The sequence below is a fragment of the Hippopotamus amphibius genome, chromosome 16 (genome assembly GCF_030028045.1).
Source record: "Hippopotamus amphibius kiboko isolate mHipAmp2 chromosome 16, mHipAmp2.hap2, whole genome shotgun sequence".
NCBI lineage: Eukaryota > Metazoa > Chordata > Mammalia > Artiodactyla > Hippopotamidae > Hippopotamus > Hippopotamus amphibius.
In genome coordinates this window covers 52,677,293-52,699,017 of record NC_080201.1, presented here as the reverse complement: position 1 = coordinate 52,699,017, position 21,725 = coordinate 52,677,293, and the positions used below count along the sequence as shown (strand labels likewise).

General features: G+C 45.7%; 1 protein-coding gene, 1 non-coding gene and 2 pseudogenes across 2 annotated transcripts; all 4 read right to left on the bottom strand.

Moving 5' to 3' along the window:
• Positions 1 to 612: 612 nt before the first annotated feature.
• On the bottom strand, positions 613 to 1,775 carry LOC130839371 (sorting nexin-3). Its single transcript, XM_057713613.1, has one exon. It carries the CDS (start codon positions 1,707 to 1,709, stop codon positions 1,221 to 1,223), a length of 489 nt encoding a protein of 162 aa, XP_057569596.1. The 5' UTR covers positions 1,710 to 1,775; the 3' UTR covers positions 613 to 1,220.
• A 10,234-nt stretch (positions 1,776 to 12,009) lies between these two features.
• Positions 12,010 to 14,458, bottom strand: LOC130838106 (60S ribosomal protein L18-like; annotated as a pseudogene).
• A 509-nt stretch (positions 14,459 to 14,967) lies between these two features.
• Positions 14,968 to 15,364, bottom strand: LOC130837988 (40S ribosomal protein S25-like; annotated as a pseudogene).
• Positions 15,365 to 18,180: 2,816 nt separating this feature from the next.
• On the bottom strand, positions 18,181 to 18,352 carry LOC130839460 (U1 spliceosomal RNA). Its single transcript, XR_009049854.1, has one exon. It is a non-coding gene; the product is annotated as a U1 spliceosomal RNA (small nuclear RNA).
• Between the last annotated feature and the right edge of the window lie 3,373 nt (positions 18,353 to 21,725).

Genomic DNA, 21,725 nt, shown 5'->3' with positions numbered 1-21,725 from the left:
TTAACCACATGAGTTCTAGTAGTTTTCTGGTGGCATCTTTTGGATTTTCTAAAGATATATCATGTCATCTGTAAACACTGACATTTTACTTGCTCTTTTCCAACTGAATTCCATTTATTTCTTTTGCTTCTCTGATTTCTGTGGCTGAGACTTCCAAAACTTTGTAGCGTAAAAGTGGAGGGGGGACTTCCCTGGTGTCCAGTGGTTAAGACTCCGCGAATTCACTGGAAGGGGCTTGGGTTCCATCCCTGGTCAGGGATCTATGATCCCACATGGCAGATGGTGCAGCCAAAACAAAAAAAAAAAGGCGGGGGGGATGGAAGGGGTACAGTGGACATCATTTGTCTTGTTCCAGACCTTAGAGGAAATACTTTCAGTTTTTCACTCTTCAGAATGACGTTTGCTGTGGGTTTCTCTTATATGGTCTTTATTATGTGGGGGTACATTCCCTCTATCTTCGCTTTCTGGAGAGTTTTTATCATAAATGCATATTAAATTGTGTCAAAACCATTTTCTGCATCCATTGAGAAGTTCACATAATCCAAAATCCCAGTCCTGGGCATATGGAAGACAAAACTCTAATTTTTTTTTTTTATCAGAAATGCATTTTTATTTTTATTTGAAAACAACTTAAATTTTTAGACAAATGATTTTAGTATATAAATTTGATTTTGTTTTTATACAGAATATAAAGATTTCCCTCACTGATCTTCTATGTGAAGGGTATTACAAGCCTGAAGGGAAATACTTTCTGCACACAAGTGTGTATCTTACGTGTACGGTACTGGAAACCAATGTGTAGTGCTTTCCACACATAAACCACATATTAAAAAGGGGACAAGAGAAATATTCTACTAATCAAATTTAAGAAGCAAACATGACACAAAAACTGCAGGTAAGACCAAGTGAGTAACTTTAGTTAGGACACTGCAGGTTATACTGGAGTAACAGGTTTGTGAAGCTAGAGTGTGCATCACATTAAAACAGCAAGAAAGAGCTATTTATATAGAAAGGCCGGAATGAGGGATTTTTTCACTAAAGCAAATGAACTTCTTGTCAACTGCCAAAACAGAACAGAACAGAGCATGTGAGTGTTAGTATACTGAAGGCAGATCATACCAGGTTTTGTGCTGCATGCTAAGTTAGTCAAGACTTCTTCACTGGTGCATATGAGTCATTAATAGTCATGGAAAGTTTTTTTTGCCCCTTCTTGCCAAATTTCAGGCATGTCTTATTTTAGATGGAGTATAACTTTTATCTATAATTTCATCCTGTAAAAACATATGAAGACAACGTTCATTCTGTGCCAGAGGATGACCAGCGACCTTGTTTATAAACTGCTCCAGCCCTTGCTTCCTTTCTTCAATAAAATTGTCGTCAAATATTCCATCATCTCCTCTAAAAGGAAGTTGACGCAAAAATGCTTTTCCAGGGAGTGGGGGGACTACAACCTTGCTCTCTCTTTCTAATTCACTCCGCAGCCATTCAAAGTCACTGTATCTTCTTCTAACAGTAGATTCCTTCAGCTTGAAAATAGGCAGATTTGTCTTGACCCTGATTTCGTAGGTGGTGAAGCGGCCCCGACCGACTCCCACTGTCTGCGGATTGCTCACATCGATCTCGAGGAAGTTGCTGGGAGGCCCGTAGGCGTCATTCAGGTTCTGCGGCTTGGTGATCAGCCGCCGGGTGTCCGCCACGGTCTCCGCCATTTCGCTGCTGCAGCTGCAGCCGCCGCCGCCGCCGCGGGCTCCCTCCGCCCCCTCCCCGTTGCACCGACCCCCCCGCCGCCGCCGCCGCCCACCGCGGGGACCCAAAACTCTAATTTGAAAAGATGCATGCACCCCTGTGTTCGTACTGGAATGGAGCAGGACCCTACGGTCCTTGCCTCCCTCCCCACCATGTCCTCAGCCTGCCTTTCATCTGTGGATAAACTTTAGCCAAAGAATAAGTTTAATCAGAGAAGTGAGAAAATGCAGAAACAAAGGAGACCAAATAATAATAATTTAGTCGTTAAGCATAGTCAAGGACCTTTAGTGCTTTCTCAGGGTCTATAGATAATATTCTGAACCGTATCCTGTGAGCTGTCTTGTAGATGCTGAAACCCCCACCAGGTGGAAGACGTTAACTCCATGATGACCAGGCTGTAGCCACGACATAAGCTGCCACAATGCAGAAAACTGGCCTCAAAGAAATGGAACCAAACTGACCCTGGAAATAGAGATGAACTGTACCTAAAGCAATCAAGATGACGCTGGTCAGACCACCGATGACCAATTTCAAGACGACTGTCAGAGCTGACTGTGCTGTTTCTGCACGAAGCCCCCTCCTTCTGTCCAGAAAAGCTCTTGCCCCCTGATGGTCAGGAGTGGGACTCGGCCTTTGGCCGGGCATCCACCCTCCCCCCCCCGGCCCCCCCAGTTGCCGGCATCCAAAATAAAGCAAACGTTCCTTTCCACCAACTTGGCCTCTTTTCTGGCTTTTGAGCGGCGAACAGCTGGACCCCACGTTCTGTTACACTTTCCGACGCCCAACGCGGGGCTAATCAGGCTAATCGGGCTGCTGGGGCTGCTGGCGCTATGATGGCTCCTGCGCGCTTCTGCCATGTGGCCCCCCTGGGTTTCCCAGAGCAGAGCCACGGCCATGACAAGGCACTGGGATGGCTGTGGTGAGCCTGCGGCTTGTGGCTGGCTAGCCCTGAGAAGGGGACTTGGGGGACGTTCCTAGCAGCTGCTGAAACTGTTTGTTTCAAAGATCCTCCCTGTTTCTCCCCTCCTTGGCACGGGCTGCCAACTTACGCTTTTCCTTGGTGGAGCGGAAAGATGCACTCGGGACGAGCTGGCGAGCTCCAAGACTGGGTAAGCTCCACCGGTGTGCACCCGGGCAAGCTTCCCATTTGTGAGCACTGACTGCTCTTTGGGCATGTTTGCCAGTTGGTTCTGACGTCTGTCTACCTCTGAGGACCGTTTGTGTTGGGGAAGTGTTTGTTTGGGACTCCGTACTGGTCACCCCCCGAAGAGGGTTTGTGACAAAGCTGTCTTTTGGTGTGTGAGTGTGTATGCCATCTATGTGGATGGAACCTTTGTTGTCTCATGTAAAATGGGAAATTCAGGTTCAGTTTATTAAGAAAAACTTAGCTACGAAATTATGGTAAGAAAAAGTATGATGATTTTTGTAAAGCAATGTATGGCGACAATATTCTTTAGACTCTGGTTTAGAAAATTTGGTTAAGATGAAATTCCTTTGAAATTCCATATCTGGTTCTTTTTGCATATGTAGTTAGAGAAAGCTAGCTTGATAAAACACTGTTTACAGAATTCTGGCCCTGAGAGAACAAAAATGTGCCTAGGAGAAAACTTAAAGTTAACTCATATCGTGTCCTTGAGCTAGAAAGACACCCCACTTTGCCTGAGATGTCAGCCTTGGGTTAATTAGTATAACTTCAAGCTAAAAAAAAGAAGGGGGAGAAAGAAGCTTTTTAACATTGAGGGTATAAATTTCACTATTCAGACTGTTATTCATAAACTGATAAGTTTAATGACAATGCCTAATTCATGAAATTCAAAGAAAAAAATGAAACAATGAGATCTCTATTTGTCTAAATGCATGTATGTCTCAATATATGTCTTTGCTTTGGTTAATTTGTAAAGAGTTCTATTTATTTGGCTTTAAAGAAAAGGAAGTGCTTACAAATCAAACAAATCTAAATAGACCTACTTTTTGTCTTTTTGCAAGACCAAGAGGGAAACTAAAGATATTTGGGTTTCTTAAACACACATCTTATGCCACATTAAAGACAAATTGTGCTATGAAAAAATGTATGTTTTTAGAGGTTATAGAATATGTTCTTAACTTTGCCAATCAGAAAATACTGATATAACAAATAGTTCAATTAATTGTTTCTTGGTTTTGTTAAGGTTTTCAAAGGTTAAAAATTCTAATATGTAAAAATGATAAGGGAACCATTTTGACATATATCCTAAAACAAGTAGGATATATGTCACCGATGAAAAAAAAATATAAAGAACAGAGATATTTTGGTTGAGGAGAAATGATGATAATAATTTTGTCCTACAGGTGGTTGGATAGGAAAACAAACAGAAAAAGAGACAAATGTGTATAGATCCTGAAAGCGATAAAAGGTTTGTAAAAGAGGAACTTTAAAAACAAAAACTGTATATGTTGTCACAATTAAGATTAGACTGAATTTAATTAGGTAAATGAATTTTGTTATTAACAGTAAACGGATGCAAGACTGAATTTGGTTTTCTCCCTGTTAAGAAAACAAAGTTCTCCTGGAATATTGATCTGATTTTGATAACAGAGAATCCTAATGGAAAGCTATTGTTTTGTTCCTAAACCATACTTTTGACCCCAAAATTCAGGATCAAAACAAGTGTCCAGTGAAGGTGTCACAGAGGATAACTTGTCATGATGTGTATCACTGCTGGCTCTACGGTTACTGCTTAAAACACAAGTACAATGTTTGTGTGACAAGTGGGTATAAATGATAAAAGGTATGGCTTATAAAATGTTTCCCAATTAACTTACCTCAGAGCCTGTTCATGATAACTTATTTGTTTTCCCCCAAGGTGGACAATTAGGCAAATACATAAACATAAAGAGGCCTCGCACTGAGGGTCACGAATGGACCCAGAGCAGACAGCGGAGCCACTCTGGCAACATTGGAAACATCTATTGAGTATCAGTGCTTTCTATGGAAAGAGTTACAATTAAATGGGAAAATGAGGAAGGAAATGGTCACATATTGAGCTATGGGGGAGTCATTCTGGCTTATAGGCGATTGAATTTGAACTTTAGGCTAACCAAAGCAGCATGTTTATGGCCTCTCAAACATACTTTGTACATCTGCTTTAACCATTAAGAAAAAATACATTCACAGGAAATAGGAAGATGCATTTTGATTATTATCTTCATTGTAAAATGTCTACAAAATTTCAAATGTTTGTCCAGGTACTACCACAAGGTAATCAAGGAGAGAGGTAATGTTCTCATAATACAAAATATTGATACTAAGCGTGGAACTAGAGGTTATTTCCATTCTGTGTCCACTCCCCAAATTAGGCAGGACGACACCCCACTTCAGCAAGAAGTAGCCAAGAGCAGCCATCATCCCATTGCCTCAAAGACATGGGGAAAATTGAAACAGAAATGGAACTGCCAAGTTCCACTGCCAAGTTTATGGTTAACCTCCCTATCCGAAAGTTTATTCAATTTCTTGTTCTGTACCTGTCCCTCCTCAAAATTGAGGCGTATCAAAGAAAAGCAGGGATTGAAATGAAGCAGGACCCCCTCGGGCCCCCCGCCCCACCACGTCCTCAGCCTGCCTTTCATCTGTGGATAAACATTAGCCAAAGGACAAGTGTAGTCAGAGAAATGAGAAATGCAGAAACAAAGGAAAACAGTGAAAGGAGACCAAGTAATAATAATTTAGTCGTTAAGCATAGTCAAGGACCTTTAGTGCCTTCTCAAGGTCCACAGATAATATTCTGAACCATATCCTGTGAGCTGTCTTATCGATACTGAGACCCCCACCAGGTGGAAGAAGTTACCTACACGATGACTAGGCTGTAGCTATGACATAATCTGCCACAATTCCAACAACTGGACTCAAAGAAATGAAAACAAACTGACCCTGGAACTGAAGATTAACTGTACCCAAAGAAATCAAGATGACATTGGTCGGACCACCGATGACCAATTTCCGGATGACTCTCAGAGCTGACTGTGTTGTTTCTGCATGTAGCTCCCTCCTTCTGTCTATAAAAGCTCTCACCCCCTGATTGTCAGTGGGGGGGCTTCAGCTTTGGACGGGCATCTGCACTCCCCCTCCCCCTCCCAAACCCCACCCCTGCCCCCGGCCCGCAGTTGCCAGCATCCAAAATAAAGCAAACTTTCCTTCGCACCCATCTGGCCTCTTTATTAGCTTGTGAGCAGTGAGCAGCCAGACCCCACTTTCGGTTACAGTACCACCACTCTTTGCAATAGCCGAGACATGGAAACAACCTAAATGTCCATCAACACGGGGATGGATAAAGAAGATGTGGTATACAAATAATGGAATAGTACTCCGCCAGTAAAAAGAATGAAATAATGCCGTTTGCAGCAACAGAGATGGACCTAGAGATGATCATACTCAGCAAAGTAAGTCAGAAACAGAAAGACAAATACTGCATGATACCACTGTGATGTGGAATCTAAAAGACGACCCAAATGAACATATCTACGAAACAAAAACAGACTCACAGACATAGAGAACAGACTTGTGGTTGCCAAGCGAAAGGGGGTTGGAAGAGGGAAGGATTGTGAGTTTGGGATTAGCAGATGCAAATTCTTATATACAGGATGCTTAAACAACAAGAGCCAACGTATAGTACAGGGAACTGTGTTCAGTATCCTGGGATCAACCATAATGGAATAGAATATGAAAAAGAATATATAGATATGTATAACTGAATCACTTTGCGGTACCACAGAAATTACACACAACATCATAAATCAACTACACTGCAATTAAATAAATAAATAGAGACTACTGGACAGTAATCCGCTTCCACTACTAGAAGTTCAGCAGAAGAGAAGAAAAGGGAAAGCGGTCTTAGCTGACACCTGTTTAGTACCCAGTGTCCCACTGGGTCCCTTTCTGCACAAGGCCATTCTCAGTTACCAGAGGCTGAGGACTGCCAACTCCAATACTGAAGCAGGGAGGGGCTGTTTCATCTCACCCCTTCCCGAATGTTTATGGTTGGTCATCATGGCCCTCAAACAAGTGGGAGGGAGCTCACCTCGTCCATCAAGGGGTGCCATGTACCGTGTCACACACTCATTGGCCAGCGACTTCATCCGGTGACTTCTGGCAGAGGAGATCAGTTCAGGAGGAGCACTAAATGGAGCAGACGCACCTCACGTTTTGCCCGTGCGTTTCCTTATTTCACTGATTAAGGACAAGACCATGGAAATGCTAATGTGTATCGTGGCAGAATTTCTCACAGAGAAGGTAAGGAAATTTATAAAAGATAACTTAATGACATATGCAGTGGAGAAAGCCCTGAAACCCTTAAACTGGTTGGTTATATACCCGATCAACAGGATGCTGATGTTTGTGCTACACAAGATAGCTTCGGGGGCGTACAACCTGTTGGACGTCCATTGTTTAAAAAATAAGATCAGGGGCTTCCTAGGTGGCGCAGTGGTTAAGAGTCTGCCTGCCAATGCAGAGGTCGTGGGTTCGATCCCTGCTCCAGGAAGATCCCACACGCTGCGGAGCAACTAAGCCCGTGTGCCAAAATAAATAAATAAATAAAAAATAAGATCATATATATCTTTAACGAACCGAGTCACCAACAAGCACAGGTGATAATGGTTTAATTTCTATGTATCTATCCCTTTGGTATCTATATTATCTTCGGGAAATCTTAAAATAACATCACATAGGAAAACCAGTTACTGTCGGATGTTCACATCAGAGATTTCGGTTCCCTTGCTAATTACGAATCCAACTCCACTGGCCTAACAAGGAAGACTGATTTGAAGTGGAGGAAATGTAACATTATGATAAGGATGTCTGGAAAACACATTACATTTGCATTCTATATTGGTTACTAAAGCACGAATATTTCCAAATCACACTGGCTGTTACCATCAACACAGTAACTCTGCCTTCCTGAGGATGAATAGACTTGACCCTGAGAAATAAAAGATACCAAAGTGTAACGTGGTCTCCTGCCTGGTTCTGTGCTGACTTCCTTCTCCTGCTGGGGGGAGTTTCCACCTGGGCGCAGAGCAGGGGAGAGGCCAGATGTGGACGGAAGCCAGGAGAAGTGGGAAGCCCAGTGCCCGGGGGGCAGGAGGGCTGAGGGGTCTGAGCCCCGGCTGGGTTGAGGGCTGGGGAGGCCTCCAAGGCAGAATTCTGGAGGGGAGGCCTGAGGAGGCGTCTGTCAGGGGAGCAGGGCCGACGCTGTGGGTGCAGACCTGGCCGCTTGGGGAGGCCAGTTCCCCATCTGAGTGGACAGGCCAGAAGAGCCACTGCAGCCTCGAGAGGAGTCAGGGATGCACAGGGCCAGGGAGTAAGTCTTCAAGGGACAGGATAGGTCCCAAAAGAGGGAAGGAGAAGCTCTGTGCCCCGGAGGAGCGCTTAGAAGGGTAAGGACCCCCACCTGGGACGGGAAGGGTGTGCACAGGTGTGGACTCCAGCGAGCTCTGTGCTTCCCAAGGGGGCCCCAGAGGCTGACAGCTCAAACAGCGCAGGGTGCGACTCAGGCCTCTTTTTGCCTGAAGAAATGAAACTGCACAAGTAGTCCCCCTTATTCTTCTGTGGAGCTGTTCCTCACCTGACTTCCCCTCCCATTCTCCAGGGCAGTGACCTTCCCTTCACCTCCTGCCCCTTGAACGCAACCCCCCCACCCGCTTTTCTAGATTCTTCTGGGCTCTGCCCGCTACCATCTCACCCATCCTCCATTTCCACCCCACAACCTTGTGCTCTAGATTCTTCTGCCCACGATCCCCTACCCCCACTGGGCCCTGGCTCCTTTTTTGCCTCCACCATGGGTTCAGTTAGTTTCACCTCACCACACATCTCAGCAGGTTGCAAACTCCGTGGAAGGACTTCTTAGACTTCTGAGGTGGACTCTAGCTTTCCTGCAGGGCCTCCCCAGATGCTGGAGGCCCCACCCAGACCCACTCTGAGAGCAATCCTGCGCTTCTCAGCCTGGTCCCAGCTGGACCCTGGAATCCCTGCCCTCCTGTCCTACATCTGTCATTCCCACCCCAAACCCTCCCTTCACTGGCCTCCGCCCCTTCCCCTGAGCTGGAGGCCAGGAACCCTATTCTGCTCCTCCACCCTCACCCCTCCAGTCTCTTCCTTTTCTGAATGGCCCCCACCCTCAGCTCAAGCCTTCTGTCTCCTGCTGTGTCCTCCATCCCTCCCCATTCTCTGGGTTTCTAGCCCGGAGGGATTCGAATCTCCCTCTCCACCCGGTTTCCTGTGCCTTGTTTCCACTCCCTGTACTTCAGGGGTCCCTGGAACTTTTGTGTGCCTCGAGATTTCTGCCTGTGTGTCCCTAACTCCCTTCACATACAGACATGCAACACATAGAAACATACAGGCACACAGATACATGTTATCACACGAAGGCACATACACACCTCTGTATCCAGCACATATAAATAGGCACATACCTACACACATACACACAAATGTACACACACATACATATTCACACACACACACAGACACACACACACACACTCAGCCCAAAGAGCTCCCACACCAAGGTTTTGATTCCTAGGCTCTAAGTGGTGCCACAAGGGGCCCTTGGCTGAAAGCCACGCCTCCTGGGCTGGGACTGAAGTGCATCCCTTCTCTTGGTGACTGTTGAACCCTGACTGTGCTTTGGAGTCTTGCAATCTCTCCTCTCACCTCGGGTCAGAACATAACCTTTCCTATCACTCCTCACTGCCACCTCTATTTCCAAAGTATCTGATGTTGTTTCCCAGGGTCTGATCTTTTTCTTCAAAAGTACTTATACAGTCCAGTGATGACTTGGGTTCGCTGTGCAGTTCCGGGACCCAAGCTGCTCAGGGATCTCCCCAGAGGCCCTCTGCTGCAGAGACGAGCCCTCCGCTGCGCCACAGCCCCTTCTTCAAGCATTTGCCCCCCCCCCACCTCCCCTCCATCCACTCCTGGGAGCAGCCAACAGCCAGGACTGCCTGGCACAGGGCTCTGGAGCCCAGAGGGAGGCCAACCCTGGGCTGCAGCATGTACTCTGAGCCCCCGCGGTCAGGCTGCGGCACGTCCCCTGTCACCCCTGACCCTGTCTGGCTCCTTGCTCTGTGCTGCCCGCATCCCCTCCAGCATCCCCTCCAGGAAACTCTTGAATCTTCTCTCTTGCTCTGCTTCTAGAAGCCTGACTAGAGACCATCCTCTCCAGCAGCGGTTCTGAAAAGCGGGCCCACAAGTCACTTGAGGATTGGATCACTCACCACAGGACTGGGAGGTGGGGCGCCCGTATGCCAGGCTTCTGCCAGCTGAGGCGTCCTGGACATCTCAGCTGAGGGGAGCAGCGGGCTTGGGGACCGGGCTGCACAGCTGGCATGGGGTCTCGGGCTTGAGAAATGCCGGGGATGGGAGAGAGCGGGAGTGTGGAATGCGATGCTGCCACCAGGGCTGCTGAGATTGGAACAGAGACAGGGACGGGCTCCTGCTATCCCTCAGCAATGGCAGCCAAGGGTGAGAGGGGAAGGGATCCTCACCTCCTGCAGCCAAAGGGGAGGACCAGGCACCAGCCTGAACTGTCAAGAGCAGAACTGAAATGGAGCTCTTGGCCTTGGCTTGAGACACTCTGTGCCCAACTCAGGGAAGCAAGGAACCCTGAGACTAGGCATGGGGACCTGCTCCTGAATCGATGCATTTTCGGTCTTGACCCAGATGCCCTAAGACCTCCGGACTGAAGAAGGAAGAGAGAAACCCCTGAGGGAGACAGAACAATGGCCCCCCCAAAATGTCCACGTCCTAATCCCAGCCCCTGTGAAAACATGTTCTTTTACATGGGAAAGATTTCGCAGACATGATGAAGTGGAGGATGGTGACATGGGGGGACTATGTGAGATTATCCTCATGGGTCAGTGTGATCATAGGGTCCCCATGAAGTAGAGGCAAGAGAGGGAAAGACAGAAGGAGACATGAGAGAACACAAGCAGAGGTGGGAGTGAGGAGCTTTGAAGACAGGAAGGGGCCGTGAGCCCTGGATGCAGGCAGCCTGCAGAATCAGGAAAAGGGAAAGAAACACATTCTCCTCTGAAGTCTCTAGGAGTGCAGCCCTACTGATCCCTTGATTTGCGCCCCATCAGATTCATTTCAGACTCTCACCCCCAGAACTATAAGGTCAGGAATGTGCTGTGTGTGTGCTGGTTGGTACAGCAGCCATAGGAAATGAAGCCGTAGCCCTTCCTCACACAGTCTGTTGCTTCTGTCTTCACATCATCTTCACATTTCTGAGGTCACATATTCCTCTGTCTCTCGCTTATAAGGACACTTGTGATTCCTTTAGGGCTCACCTGGATAATCCACATAATCTTCCCATCACAATATCTTTAATGGAATCATATCTACAAAGTCCCTCCTTTCATGAAAGGTAACATTCACAGGTTTCAGGGATTACAACAGGGATGTCTTTGGGGGTAATTATTCAGCCTACCCTACTGTCTATCGCCTGTTCACCAGATCTTGGAGTTCCTACCCCACCGTGGCCTCCTGTGTGGGAATAGCATGTCTCAATGTCCTCAATAAGGTCCTATTTCAAAGGGCTTCGCAGGTGGGTCCCACGCAGCTCCACCCAGTTTCTCCCGTAGCTAGTGAAGCGGCAGCAGCTTGTGTTTGGCGCCATCTGGTGGACAAATGGCACCACAGCAGGTGTGCGTCCAATAGAAATATAGCACAAGTCAGGTATGTAATTTTTCATTTTTGATAGCCATTTGGAAACAAATGTGAAAATAATTTCAATAGTATAGTTTATCTAATCCAGTGTACCTGAAACACGCTCATTTTGACATGTAATCCACAACAAGAATAATGAGTACTTTCCATTCTTCCTTTCATTCTAAGCCTTTGAAGTCTGGGGTGTAACAGCACCTCTCAGTTCAGACCAGACCCATTTCAAGTGCTCCGAAGTCACACGTAGCAGGTGGCTGCCATATTGGACGGCACAGCACTAGAGGAAGATTGAAGGGCAGAGAGAGGGACGGGGGGAGGGACGGTGGGGGGAGGGGACTCTGACAAGGGACAGAGCCCGGGGGAGGGGTTGGCCTGGCGATTAGGGCCAAGAGGCAGTGGCATTAACACCTCCGCATGTGTGCACACACGAGGTGGGCCTTTCTACGCCTCCCATACACGCATTCAAGCTGCATCAGAACCACGCATGTGATCTCCCCCCAAAAACCACTGCTCCACTTTGTCCCAGTCCCCCAGTCCCCAGGCTAACACCCCTCCCCACCCTAGGGCTGCCTGTCAGTCTCCTGAGCCTCCCTCCCTTGGGCTCTCCTCCCCTCCCCACAGCCCTGCCAGGCTCAGCCACACCCTAGCCCACCTGGGTCCTCTACTGACCAACACTGTAGTTTTTAGAGATAAAATACACACATCATAAAATTCACCCTTTTAGACTTCCCTGGCAGTCCAGTGGTTAAGACTGTGCTTCTGATGCAGGGGGCGCAGGTTGACTCCCTGGTAAGGGAAATAAGATCCCACGTGCTGCGTGGCATGCCCCCAAAAAATTAAAAATAAAAATCTATTGGGTTTCCCTGGTAACACAGTAGTTAAAAATCCGCCTGCCAATGCAGGGGATGTGGGTTTGAGCCCTGGTCTGGAAAGATCCCACATGCTGCGAAGCAACTAAGCCCGTGCGCCACAACTGCTGAGCCTGCACTCTAGAGCCCGTGAGCCACAACTACTGAAGCCACGCACCTCGAACCCATGCTCCACAACAAGAGAAGCCATCACACTGAGAAGCCCATAGCCCCTGCTCTCCACAGCTAGAGAAAGACCTAACACAGCAGAAAAAAAAAGCCTTGTATGCATTAAGCGGCATTCCCCATTCTCCCCTCCTCTCCACTCCTGGCAACCACTAATCTACTTTCTCTGTGGATTTGCCTCATTTGGACATTTTGTATAAATGAAATCATACCATATGTGGCCTTGTATCTGGCTTCTTTAGTGTAGCATAATGTTTTCAAAGCTCATCCATAATGTGGCGGGTATCAGTCCTTCATTCCTTTTTATGGCTGAATAACGTACAGCTCTATGGATACATGACGTGTTGCTTCTCCATTCATCCTTGCCTTTGCCTTAGATGACAGATCCAAAAAAATTATTACTGCGATTTATATCAAAAAGTGTTTTGGTGAGAGAGTAGCATAGACACATATATACTACCAACTGTAAAATAGATAGCCAGTGGGAAGTTGCTGTATAACAAAGGGAGATCAACTTAATGATGGGTGATGCCTTAGAGGGCCGGGACAGGGGTGGGGGGAGAGTCGAGGGAGGGAGGGAATATGGGGATATGTGTATAAATACAGCTGATTGACTTTGGTGTACCTCAAAAACTGGTACAAGAGTGTAAAGCAATTATATTCCAAAAAAAAAAAAAAACTGTAGCAGCACATAAATACAGGCACTTGAATCACCTACATGCTAAATGCACAGTTACTAAATAAATACTCCCCTAGCTGCCAAAAAAAAAAAAAAGAAGAAGAAGAAGAAGAACTGGAGTGAGGAAGAAATGGGATTACAAGTACAAAGAGCACATGGACCAAATGGATATGATGTTCCTTTTTAGGAAGGTGCCTAAGTATTGTCTAGTAGGAAAGCATAATGGTAATAGTTTAAAAATTAAATTCGAAATAAATCCATGTTTTGAATGTGTTAATCCAAAACGACTCCAGAATGTACCAGCTCTGTCTTTCTAATCTGAATATGTTAAATCTGAAGCTCAAAATCTTCATGTTTTCAATACGAAGTGGCAATAAATGAGATTTGGTAGAGAAAAAAAAAGTGTTTTGCCTGTGTTTTCTTATAGGACTTTTTTATTTCAGGTCTTACACTGAGATCTTTAATCCATTTTGAGTTTATTTTTGTGTATAGTGTTAGAAAATGTTCTAATTTTATTCTTTTATGTGAGTTGTCCAGTGTTCCTACTTATTGAAGGGTCTGTCTTTTCCCCTTTGTATATTCTTGCCTCCTTTGCCGTACATTAATTAACTATATAAGTGTGGGTTTATTTATGGGCTCTCTATTCTGTCATATTGATCTATGTGTCTGTTTCTGTGCCAATACCATACTGTGTTTTTTTTTCTCAGCATCCAAAATCTTTTTAATGACAAGGCAGGATCTGGGATTCGATTTTGTGGCTACGGCTGGCCCGTTGACTCTGACCCACTTGAACTTCTGGCCATTGGCGTGTACATAGGGTATGGTGTGGCTATGTGGGGTTCCTGGGGCCTTTCCAAAATACCTGTACACATCTCAGTCCTTTCAAGAACAAAAGAAGAGGACAGTGCCACAGCCCTTGCTAGAGTCCAGGGCCAGCTGGTTGAAGGTGAGGATCTTGTCCTCCTCCTGGAGGATGCAATGCATTCACAGAGCACACACCTTCAGTTCAGGCACATCCTGGACATGCACATCATCGGTTACAGTCCCTACAACCACAGCTGTTTTGCCTTCCTGACCAAGAAGCTTCATCTTCCAGATCATCTGGGAAAGGGATGGAGGAGGCTGATTGGTGCAACTCACGAACAAACTCTTCAGCACAACTTGGCTGAAGGTGGAGTGGGTTCGTCTGGCCAGAAACCTGTACTGCTTAACCAACAGCCTTAGGTAGATGTCCTGGCTCTTGGTCTCCTTGCACTAAAATGTTCAGTCCTTGTTGTGGCAGATGTCAACTCCCATGATGGAGCCTCCTCCTTAGCCAGGTCTGGAAAGAGAGCACAATACCATGCTGTTTTGATTACTGAAGCTTTGTAGTGTAGTCTGAAGTCAGGGAGCTTGATACCTCCAGCTCCGTTTTTCATTCTCAACACTGTTTTGGCTATTTGGGGTCTTCTGTGTTTCCATACAAATTTTGAAATTATTTGTTCTAGTTCTGTGAAAAATGCCATTGGTGTTTTGATAGGGATTACATTGAATCTGTAGATTGCCTTGGGTGGTATGGCCATTTTAACAATATCAATTCTCCCAGTTCATGAACACAGTATATCTTTCCATCTGTTTATGTCATCTTCAGTTTCTTTCATCAATATCTTATAGTTTTCAGAGTACAGGTATTTTACCTTTAGTTAGATTTATTCCTAGGTATTTTATTCCTTTTGATGCAATGGTAAATGAAATTGTTTCCTTAATTTCTCTTTCTTTTTTCTTTTTCTTTTTTTTTTGATTTAATAAAGTTTTATTCTTCAAAATGTACAGTTGGTGGGACCTGTTCATGAATCTTCACCAGCAGCTGGGGCATCTCCACCCTTGGTGTTTCTGGTGTAAATTGCTTGAGCTCTGTGCTTCAAAACCAGCATAATAAGTCCTTTATTAAGGAACTCCTGAAGGGCTGCCCTGGTTAGGGAACCACAAATCTTCAGTCTCTCAGAGATGACAGCTGGAGTTATAAGCTTATAGTTGGGAACTTCTTTACAGAGTTTGTCATATCTTGCTTTGTCAAAACAAGAGTAGGTTATTGAGCTTGTCCCAAACTTTGCCTTTGGACCACTTCTTTTTGGCCTTGACCCCAGATTTGTTCACCAGGTCTTTGTCTTTCTTGGCCAACTTTCCTGCATCTTTCTTCTTCTTGTCATCCTTGGGCGTCATAGTGAAGCCTGGAGAACAGCTGCTACCACTCGCTAAGATGTCAGTTAATTTCTCTTTCTGATAATTCATTGTTAGCATACAAAAGTGCAACAGATTTCTGTATATTAATCCTGCAACTTCACCAAATTCATTGATGAGCCCTAGCAGTTTTTGGTGTCATACATCTTTCTATGTATAATATCATGTCATCTACAAACAGTGACAATTTTACTTCTTCCTTTTCAATTTGGATTCCTTTAATTTCTTTTTCTTCTCTGATTGCTGGGGCTAGGACTTCCAAAAATATGTTGAATAAAACTGGCAAGAGTGGGCATCCTTGTCTTGTTTCTGATCTTGGAGGGAATGCTTTCTGCTTTTCACTATTGAGTATGATGTTAGCTGTAGGTTTGTTGAGGAATTTTATCAAAAGCTTTTTCTGCATCTATTGAGATGATCATATGGTTTTTATTCTTATTGATTAGTTTGCAGATATTGAAAAACCCTTGCATCCTTGGGATAAATCCCACTTGATCATGATTTACGATCCTTTTAATGTATTGTTGGATTCTGTTTGCTACTATTTTGTTGAGGATTTTTTGCATCTATGTTCATCGGTGATATTGGCCTGTAATTTTCCTTTTTTCTGCTGTGTCTTTCTGGTTTTGTTATCAGTGTGATGATGCTGGCCTCACTGAACGAGTTCAGAAGCATTCCTTCTTCTGCAATTTTTGGAATAGTTTCAGAAGGATAGGCATTAACTCTTCTCTAAACATTTGGTAGAATTCACCTGTGAAGACACCTGGTCCTAGACTTTTGTTTGTTGGGAGTTTTTAAATTACCGATTGGGGGAATTCCCTGGCAGTCGAGTGGTTGGGACTTCTCACTTTCACTGCCGAGGGCCCAGGTTCAATCCCTGATGGGGGAACTAAGATCCTGCAAGCTGTGCGGTGCAGCCAAAAATAAAATTAAATAAATAAATAAATAACTGATTCAATTTCAGTACAATAGGTCCCCTATATATGAATGAGTTCCATTCTGAGAGCACATATGTGAGTCCAATTTGTTCATAAGCCCAACAAAGTTAGCCCAGGTACCCAAGTAACACAATTGGCTATATAGTACTGTACTGTAATAGGTTTATAATACTTTTCACACAAATAATATATAAAAAACAAACACAAAAAATAAAGAAAACATTTTTAATCTTACAGTACAGTACCTTGAAAATTACAGTAGTACAGTACAAGAGCTGGCATACAGGGGCTGGAACTGAGTGAACAGGCAAGAAAAGTTACTGACTGAAGGAGGGAGAGGAGGTGGGAGATGGTAGAGCTGGAGGATCATCAGTAATAGGAGACAGAGGGCAAGCTGCAATTTCACTCACATCTGACACTGATGGCACAGGTTCTGGTTCCTTGCTGGATTCAATTCTATCTACCCTCTTGAAAAAACAATCCTGTGATGTCTGGGTAGTACTGTACCAGCTACATCACTGCTGCTCTTACCCTTGCTTCTGGACATCCTTGGCTTGAAATAAAGATACTGTACTACTGTACTCTACACAGTATTGTACACTAAAGTACACAAAAGCACAGCCACTTGTAGAGGATGCATGCACGTGACAATGTACACCAGACATGTGAACTAACTTACGTGATTGAACATGCAAACCCATGTTCGCATCTTTGAAAGTTCACAACTTGAAGGTTCATATGTAGGGGACTTACTGTACTGGTAATTGGTTTTCTCACTTTTGATCACATATTTTGATGCACAGAAGTGCTCAGTTTCCAATTTATCTAATTTTTTCCTTTGGTTGCTTGTATGTAACCACCACTTGAGACTCCTCTAACCCACCCTGCACACAGAAGCTAGAGGGAGGCTTCAAAATTTATATCCCCTCCTGCTCAAAACAGTGCCATATTTGTGACTTAGAACAGTGCTTCTTGAATCAAATATACCAAAGAAGCACCTGAGAATCTTACAAAATGTCGATTCTGATTTAGCAGGTCTGAGGTGGCACCTGAGAATCAGCACATCTACCAAGCTTCCCAGTGATACTGTGGCAGTTTGTGTTTTCTGAAAATGACCACAGCAGTATTTCCTGTTGTTAATGAACTGAACTTGAGTCTGCTTGCCCTCTGTGCAGCAAAGCCAATCTTCTGGCACCGAGTTGTGGTGAAGGAAAGTATAGCATTTATTTGTAGGCACCAAGCAAGGAAAATGGGTAGCTTATTCTCAAAAGACCCAAACTCCCTGATGGCTTTCAGGAAGGGTTTTGTTTTTGTTTTTGTTTTTTAAAATAAACCCCTTATTATATAAATTTATTTATTTATTTGTTTATTTTATTTGTTTATTGGCTGTGTTGGGTCTTTGTTAATGCACATGGCTTTCTCTAGAAGAGTGGGGGCTACTCTTCATTGTGGTGCATGGGCTCCTTATTGCAGTGGTTTCTTTTGCTGTGGAGCACAAGCTCCAGGTGCATGGGCTTCAGTAGTTGTGGCACATGGGTTCAGTAGTTGTGGCTCACAGGCTCTAGAGTGCAGACTCAATAGTTGTGGTGCACAGGCTTAGTTGCTCCATGGCATATGGAATCTTCCTGGAGCAGGGCTTGAACCCATGTCCCCTGCATTGGCAGGTGGATTCTTAACTACTGCACCGCCTAGGCAGTCCCTGTTTTTGCTCTTGTTTTTATTTTTTGGCCATGCCACGTGGCTTGTGGGATCTTAGTTCCCTGACTAGGGATCAAACCTGAGCCCTCAGCAATGAAAGTGCAGAGTCCCAACCACTGGGCCACCAGGGAATTCCCTCAAATGCTACTCTTAAACCACATTTGTCAGGGGAAAGCACTAACACAGGCCTCCGCTACTGCAGATTATGCAGTCAAATTTCCCACATATGGGGAAATTACAGGGGAAATTACATCAACATTACCGGAGTGCAATGGATAAGCTTCACCCTGCGAAAACCACCTTTATGATCATAGTATCTCCCATGCCAGGTAAGTATTAGGAGGAGTTTTTTAAGGCAACATTTGCAGTTAGGGCTTCAGGGTGTGTGACTTTCTTCTCATTGGTTGGTGGTGAGGTAACAGGGTGATGTTTCAGGAATTTTTAAAAATTATTTATTTATTTATTTATTTATTTATTTATTTGGTTGCACTGGATCTTAGTTGCAGCAGGTGAGCTTCTTATTTGCGGCTCGTGGGCTCCTTAGTTGCTGCTCGCCAGCTCCTTACTTGTGGCATGTGAACTCTTAGCTGTGGCATGCAGGTGGGATCCAGTTTCCTGACCAGGGAGTGAACCCAGGTGCCCTACATCGGGAGCACAGAGTCTTATCCACTGCACCACCAAGGAAGTCCCTGTTTTGGGAAACTTAATCATCAACCTTCTGGTTCCAACCAGTGTGGGGTCTACTTGTTTGTGGTCAGCATGTAGTCACCACCTTCCACCTGAATCAGGGTCTTAGTTTCTGCAGAACAACTTAAAGATATGCATCAGACTGCTACATATATCCCCTGAGGAGAAACTAGCATTCTGCTTTATCAGTGAGCAGCTATTTAAGCCACCATTACTTTTCTTGATTGACTGTTTTTCCTCTGTTTCTGCATTCTCTCACTTCCCTAATTAGTAACTGTTTGAATCTGCTCTTTGGAACTCAGGGAAGGTCTAGGAGACTAAAGCCTGTTTCTTTTTTCTATCCATTTTAAAAAAAAATTTATTTATTTATTTATTTAGGCTGCACCAGGTCTTAGTTGTGGCATGTGGGATCTTCATTGTGGTAGGTGGGATCTTTAGTTACGGCATGCATGAAGGCTTCTTAGTTGTGGCACGCAAACTCTCAGTTGCGGCATGCATGGGGGATCTAGTTCCCCAACTGGGGAATGAACCCAGGCCCCCTGCATTAGGAACGCAGAGTCTTGCCCACTGGAACAGGGCAAGTCCCTAAAGCCTCTTTCTACAAACAAGAAACAGGGGACACAGAGGGGCTTTGGTGCCCAGGAGGGCCCCACAGGGTCCTGCTTGGTTTCCCTTTCCCACATGCTTCCAGAACCTTGCACTCCCCCATAAAGGGATGGGAGCCATCTCCCCTTCCCCTGAACCTTTGCTATTGCCTTAACAAGTGAAATGTGGCCAAGGGGACTGCCTGGCATCTGGGGCTAAGTTTTACAAGACAATATGGCTTCTGCCTGGCTCTCTCTTCAGGACATTTGCCTTTGGAACCCACCCACCATGCTGTGGGAAAGCCAATCTCACCTATGTGGAGAGACAACACGCAGAGGGACAGAGGCCCCAGCCAATAGCCAGCATCAACTACCAGACATGTGAGTGGATGTGCCTCCAGATGGTTCCAGCTGAAGTGCAGCAGCTCACTGTGGAGCAGAAATGAGTTATCCCCGCAGGCTGCAGATTCATGAGCAAAATACATGCTGTCATCGCTTAAAACATCTGAGTTTGGGGGTTGTTTGTTATGCAGCAGTAGATAGCTGCAGCAGTGCTGATCCTGCTGGTCCATGGGTCACACTTTGAGTAGCAAGGAGCTGATCACTAGACCTTCTAGTATTTTTGTGTGTGCACTGTTCCTACTTGTTACACTTTTCCCATTCTCTTTCTTTGCTATGGCTCATATTTATTTATCCATTCAGTTCTTTTCTAAGAATACTTTCTTGAAGTTTCAGGCTGGACCTGTCGTCTTATCTGAGTCCTCTCCCATCCTGCCCTGTGCTCCCCAGAGAGAAAAAACACACCCTTACATTCTTCAAAACACTTTCTAGTTGGGAGTGAGGACATTCTCAGAGAAGTGAGAGGTTGGCAGATGGGGGAGTCCATGCTCCCCCATCCTGGCCCTGATCCATCTGTCTGTGCCTCCCCCATCCCAGCTCTGATCGTCTTGGCTATCTCTGTGTGTTAAGGGGTGCCCCCTCCTTGCTGGGCTGAGAGGTCCAGAGGGCACACCTGGTGCTGAATTGATCATTGCTGGATGTAGCTCAATAAGTGTGGTACTGAGAACAGTACCGGGGCGGGGAGGGGGGGTGGCGGGGTGGGTCCTGACCACATCTACCCAAACTCCCTAAGTGTTTGACTGAGGTGACTCCCCCATAGATGTCACCTCTGTGGCCCAAGACATGGCCCAGATCAACTCCTACGCAGACATCAGGGGCCACCCACCATGCTGTTCTTGAACAGTAAGCATGCCCTCCCAAGTCACCCCCACCAGTCTCCCCTCAGTGCCTCTACCCCTCTCAGTCTGTTTCCCCACGCCCCACCCGCAATGAGGCAGACTACCTTGGCATTTGTGAAGCCTGACCCAGACCCTGTGGTCGTGGAGCCCCACTTCCTCACCTCTCCTAACTCCCACAGCCTTGATGTAGCTGCCAGGAGACCTAGACTGCCCCCGGCCTCTCTCTAGGGTGTCAAGTGAGGGAGAGGGTGCTCTGCTCATTTGCATGCCCTTAGGGTGTCTTTCCCCTTCCCTGGGTGCTGGGGCCTGACTTCCAACATTCTCCCCAGCACCACCCCCTACAGGAGAACTCCCAGCATCTGCAGACCTGGCTAAGGTAGGCAAAGGAGGACCAGTTTGGGCATGGAGCCGAAACCCCCAAACCCCCTGCACCTCTTTGAGTCCTGGGGGACTCCAGTGGACAAAAAGGAGCAGTTTGTTTGTTTGTTTGTTTGTTTGTTTGTTTTGGTGATGGAAATTCCCATGGGCAGGAATTCAGCACCTCCTCTGCCAACATCTCACTTCTCTGGGAATAGCCTCACTCCCAACTAGAAAGTGTTTTTAAGAAGAATTGCAAAAATGTGTGTTTTTCCTCACTGGGAGTAATGGTTTTATGAAGAATGTCCAACTGTCTTCCCTCAAGAGCCGTCTCTCCTCAGGCTGGAGCCCTCCACCTGCTGGCCTGGGCATCTTTTCTACAAATGTGGACCTGGGCAGGAAGTGACATTTGCAACCCTGCTTCCCGTAGGCTGCCATCTGCAGATACATGCCTGCCTCCTGCAGGTGGCGCTGTAACACATTTGCAACATGTCTGGGGACATCGATGACCCCCTCACCGCTCATCTGCTCACACCCACATTCCATTTTCAAACTTCTGAAATAGTGCAGTGCAAGAGAAATACTATGGGAGTTACTTACCTAATTTTAAGCTTTCTAGCAGTCATATTTTAACATGTAAAAAGAAATAGAGGAATAAGCACGGGAAAAGATGCTTAACATCATTTATCATTAGGGAAATGCAAATCAAAACCACAGTGAGGTATCACCTCACACCTATTAGGGTGGCTGCCACGGAAAAAAGGAAAAAGAAGATGACAAGTGTTGGCAAGGAGGTGGGAAGTCGGAACTCTCGTGCACGGTTGGTGGGGATGGCAAATGGTAC

Bases quoted from the DNA above. Each gene is read 5' to 3' on its own strand.
- LOC130839371 (XM_057713613.1), bottom strand. From the start codon at position 1,709: ATGGCGGAGACCGTGGCGGACACCCGGCGGCTGATCACCAAGCCGCAG.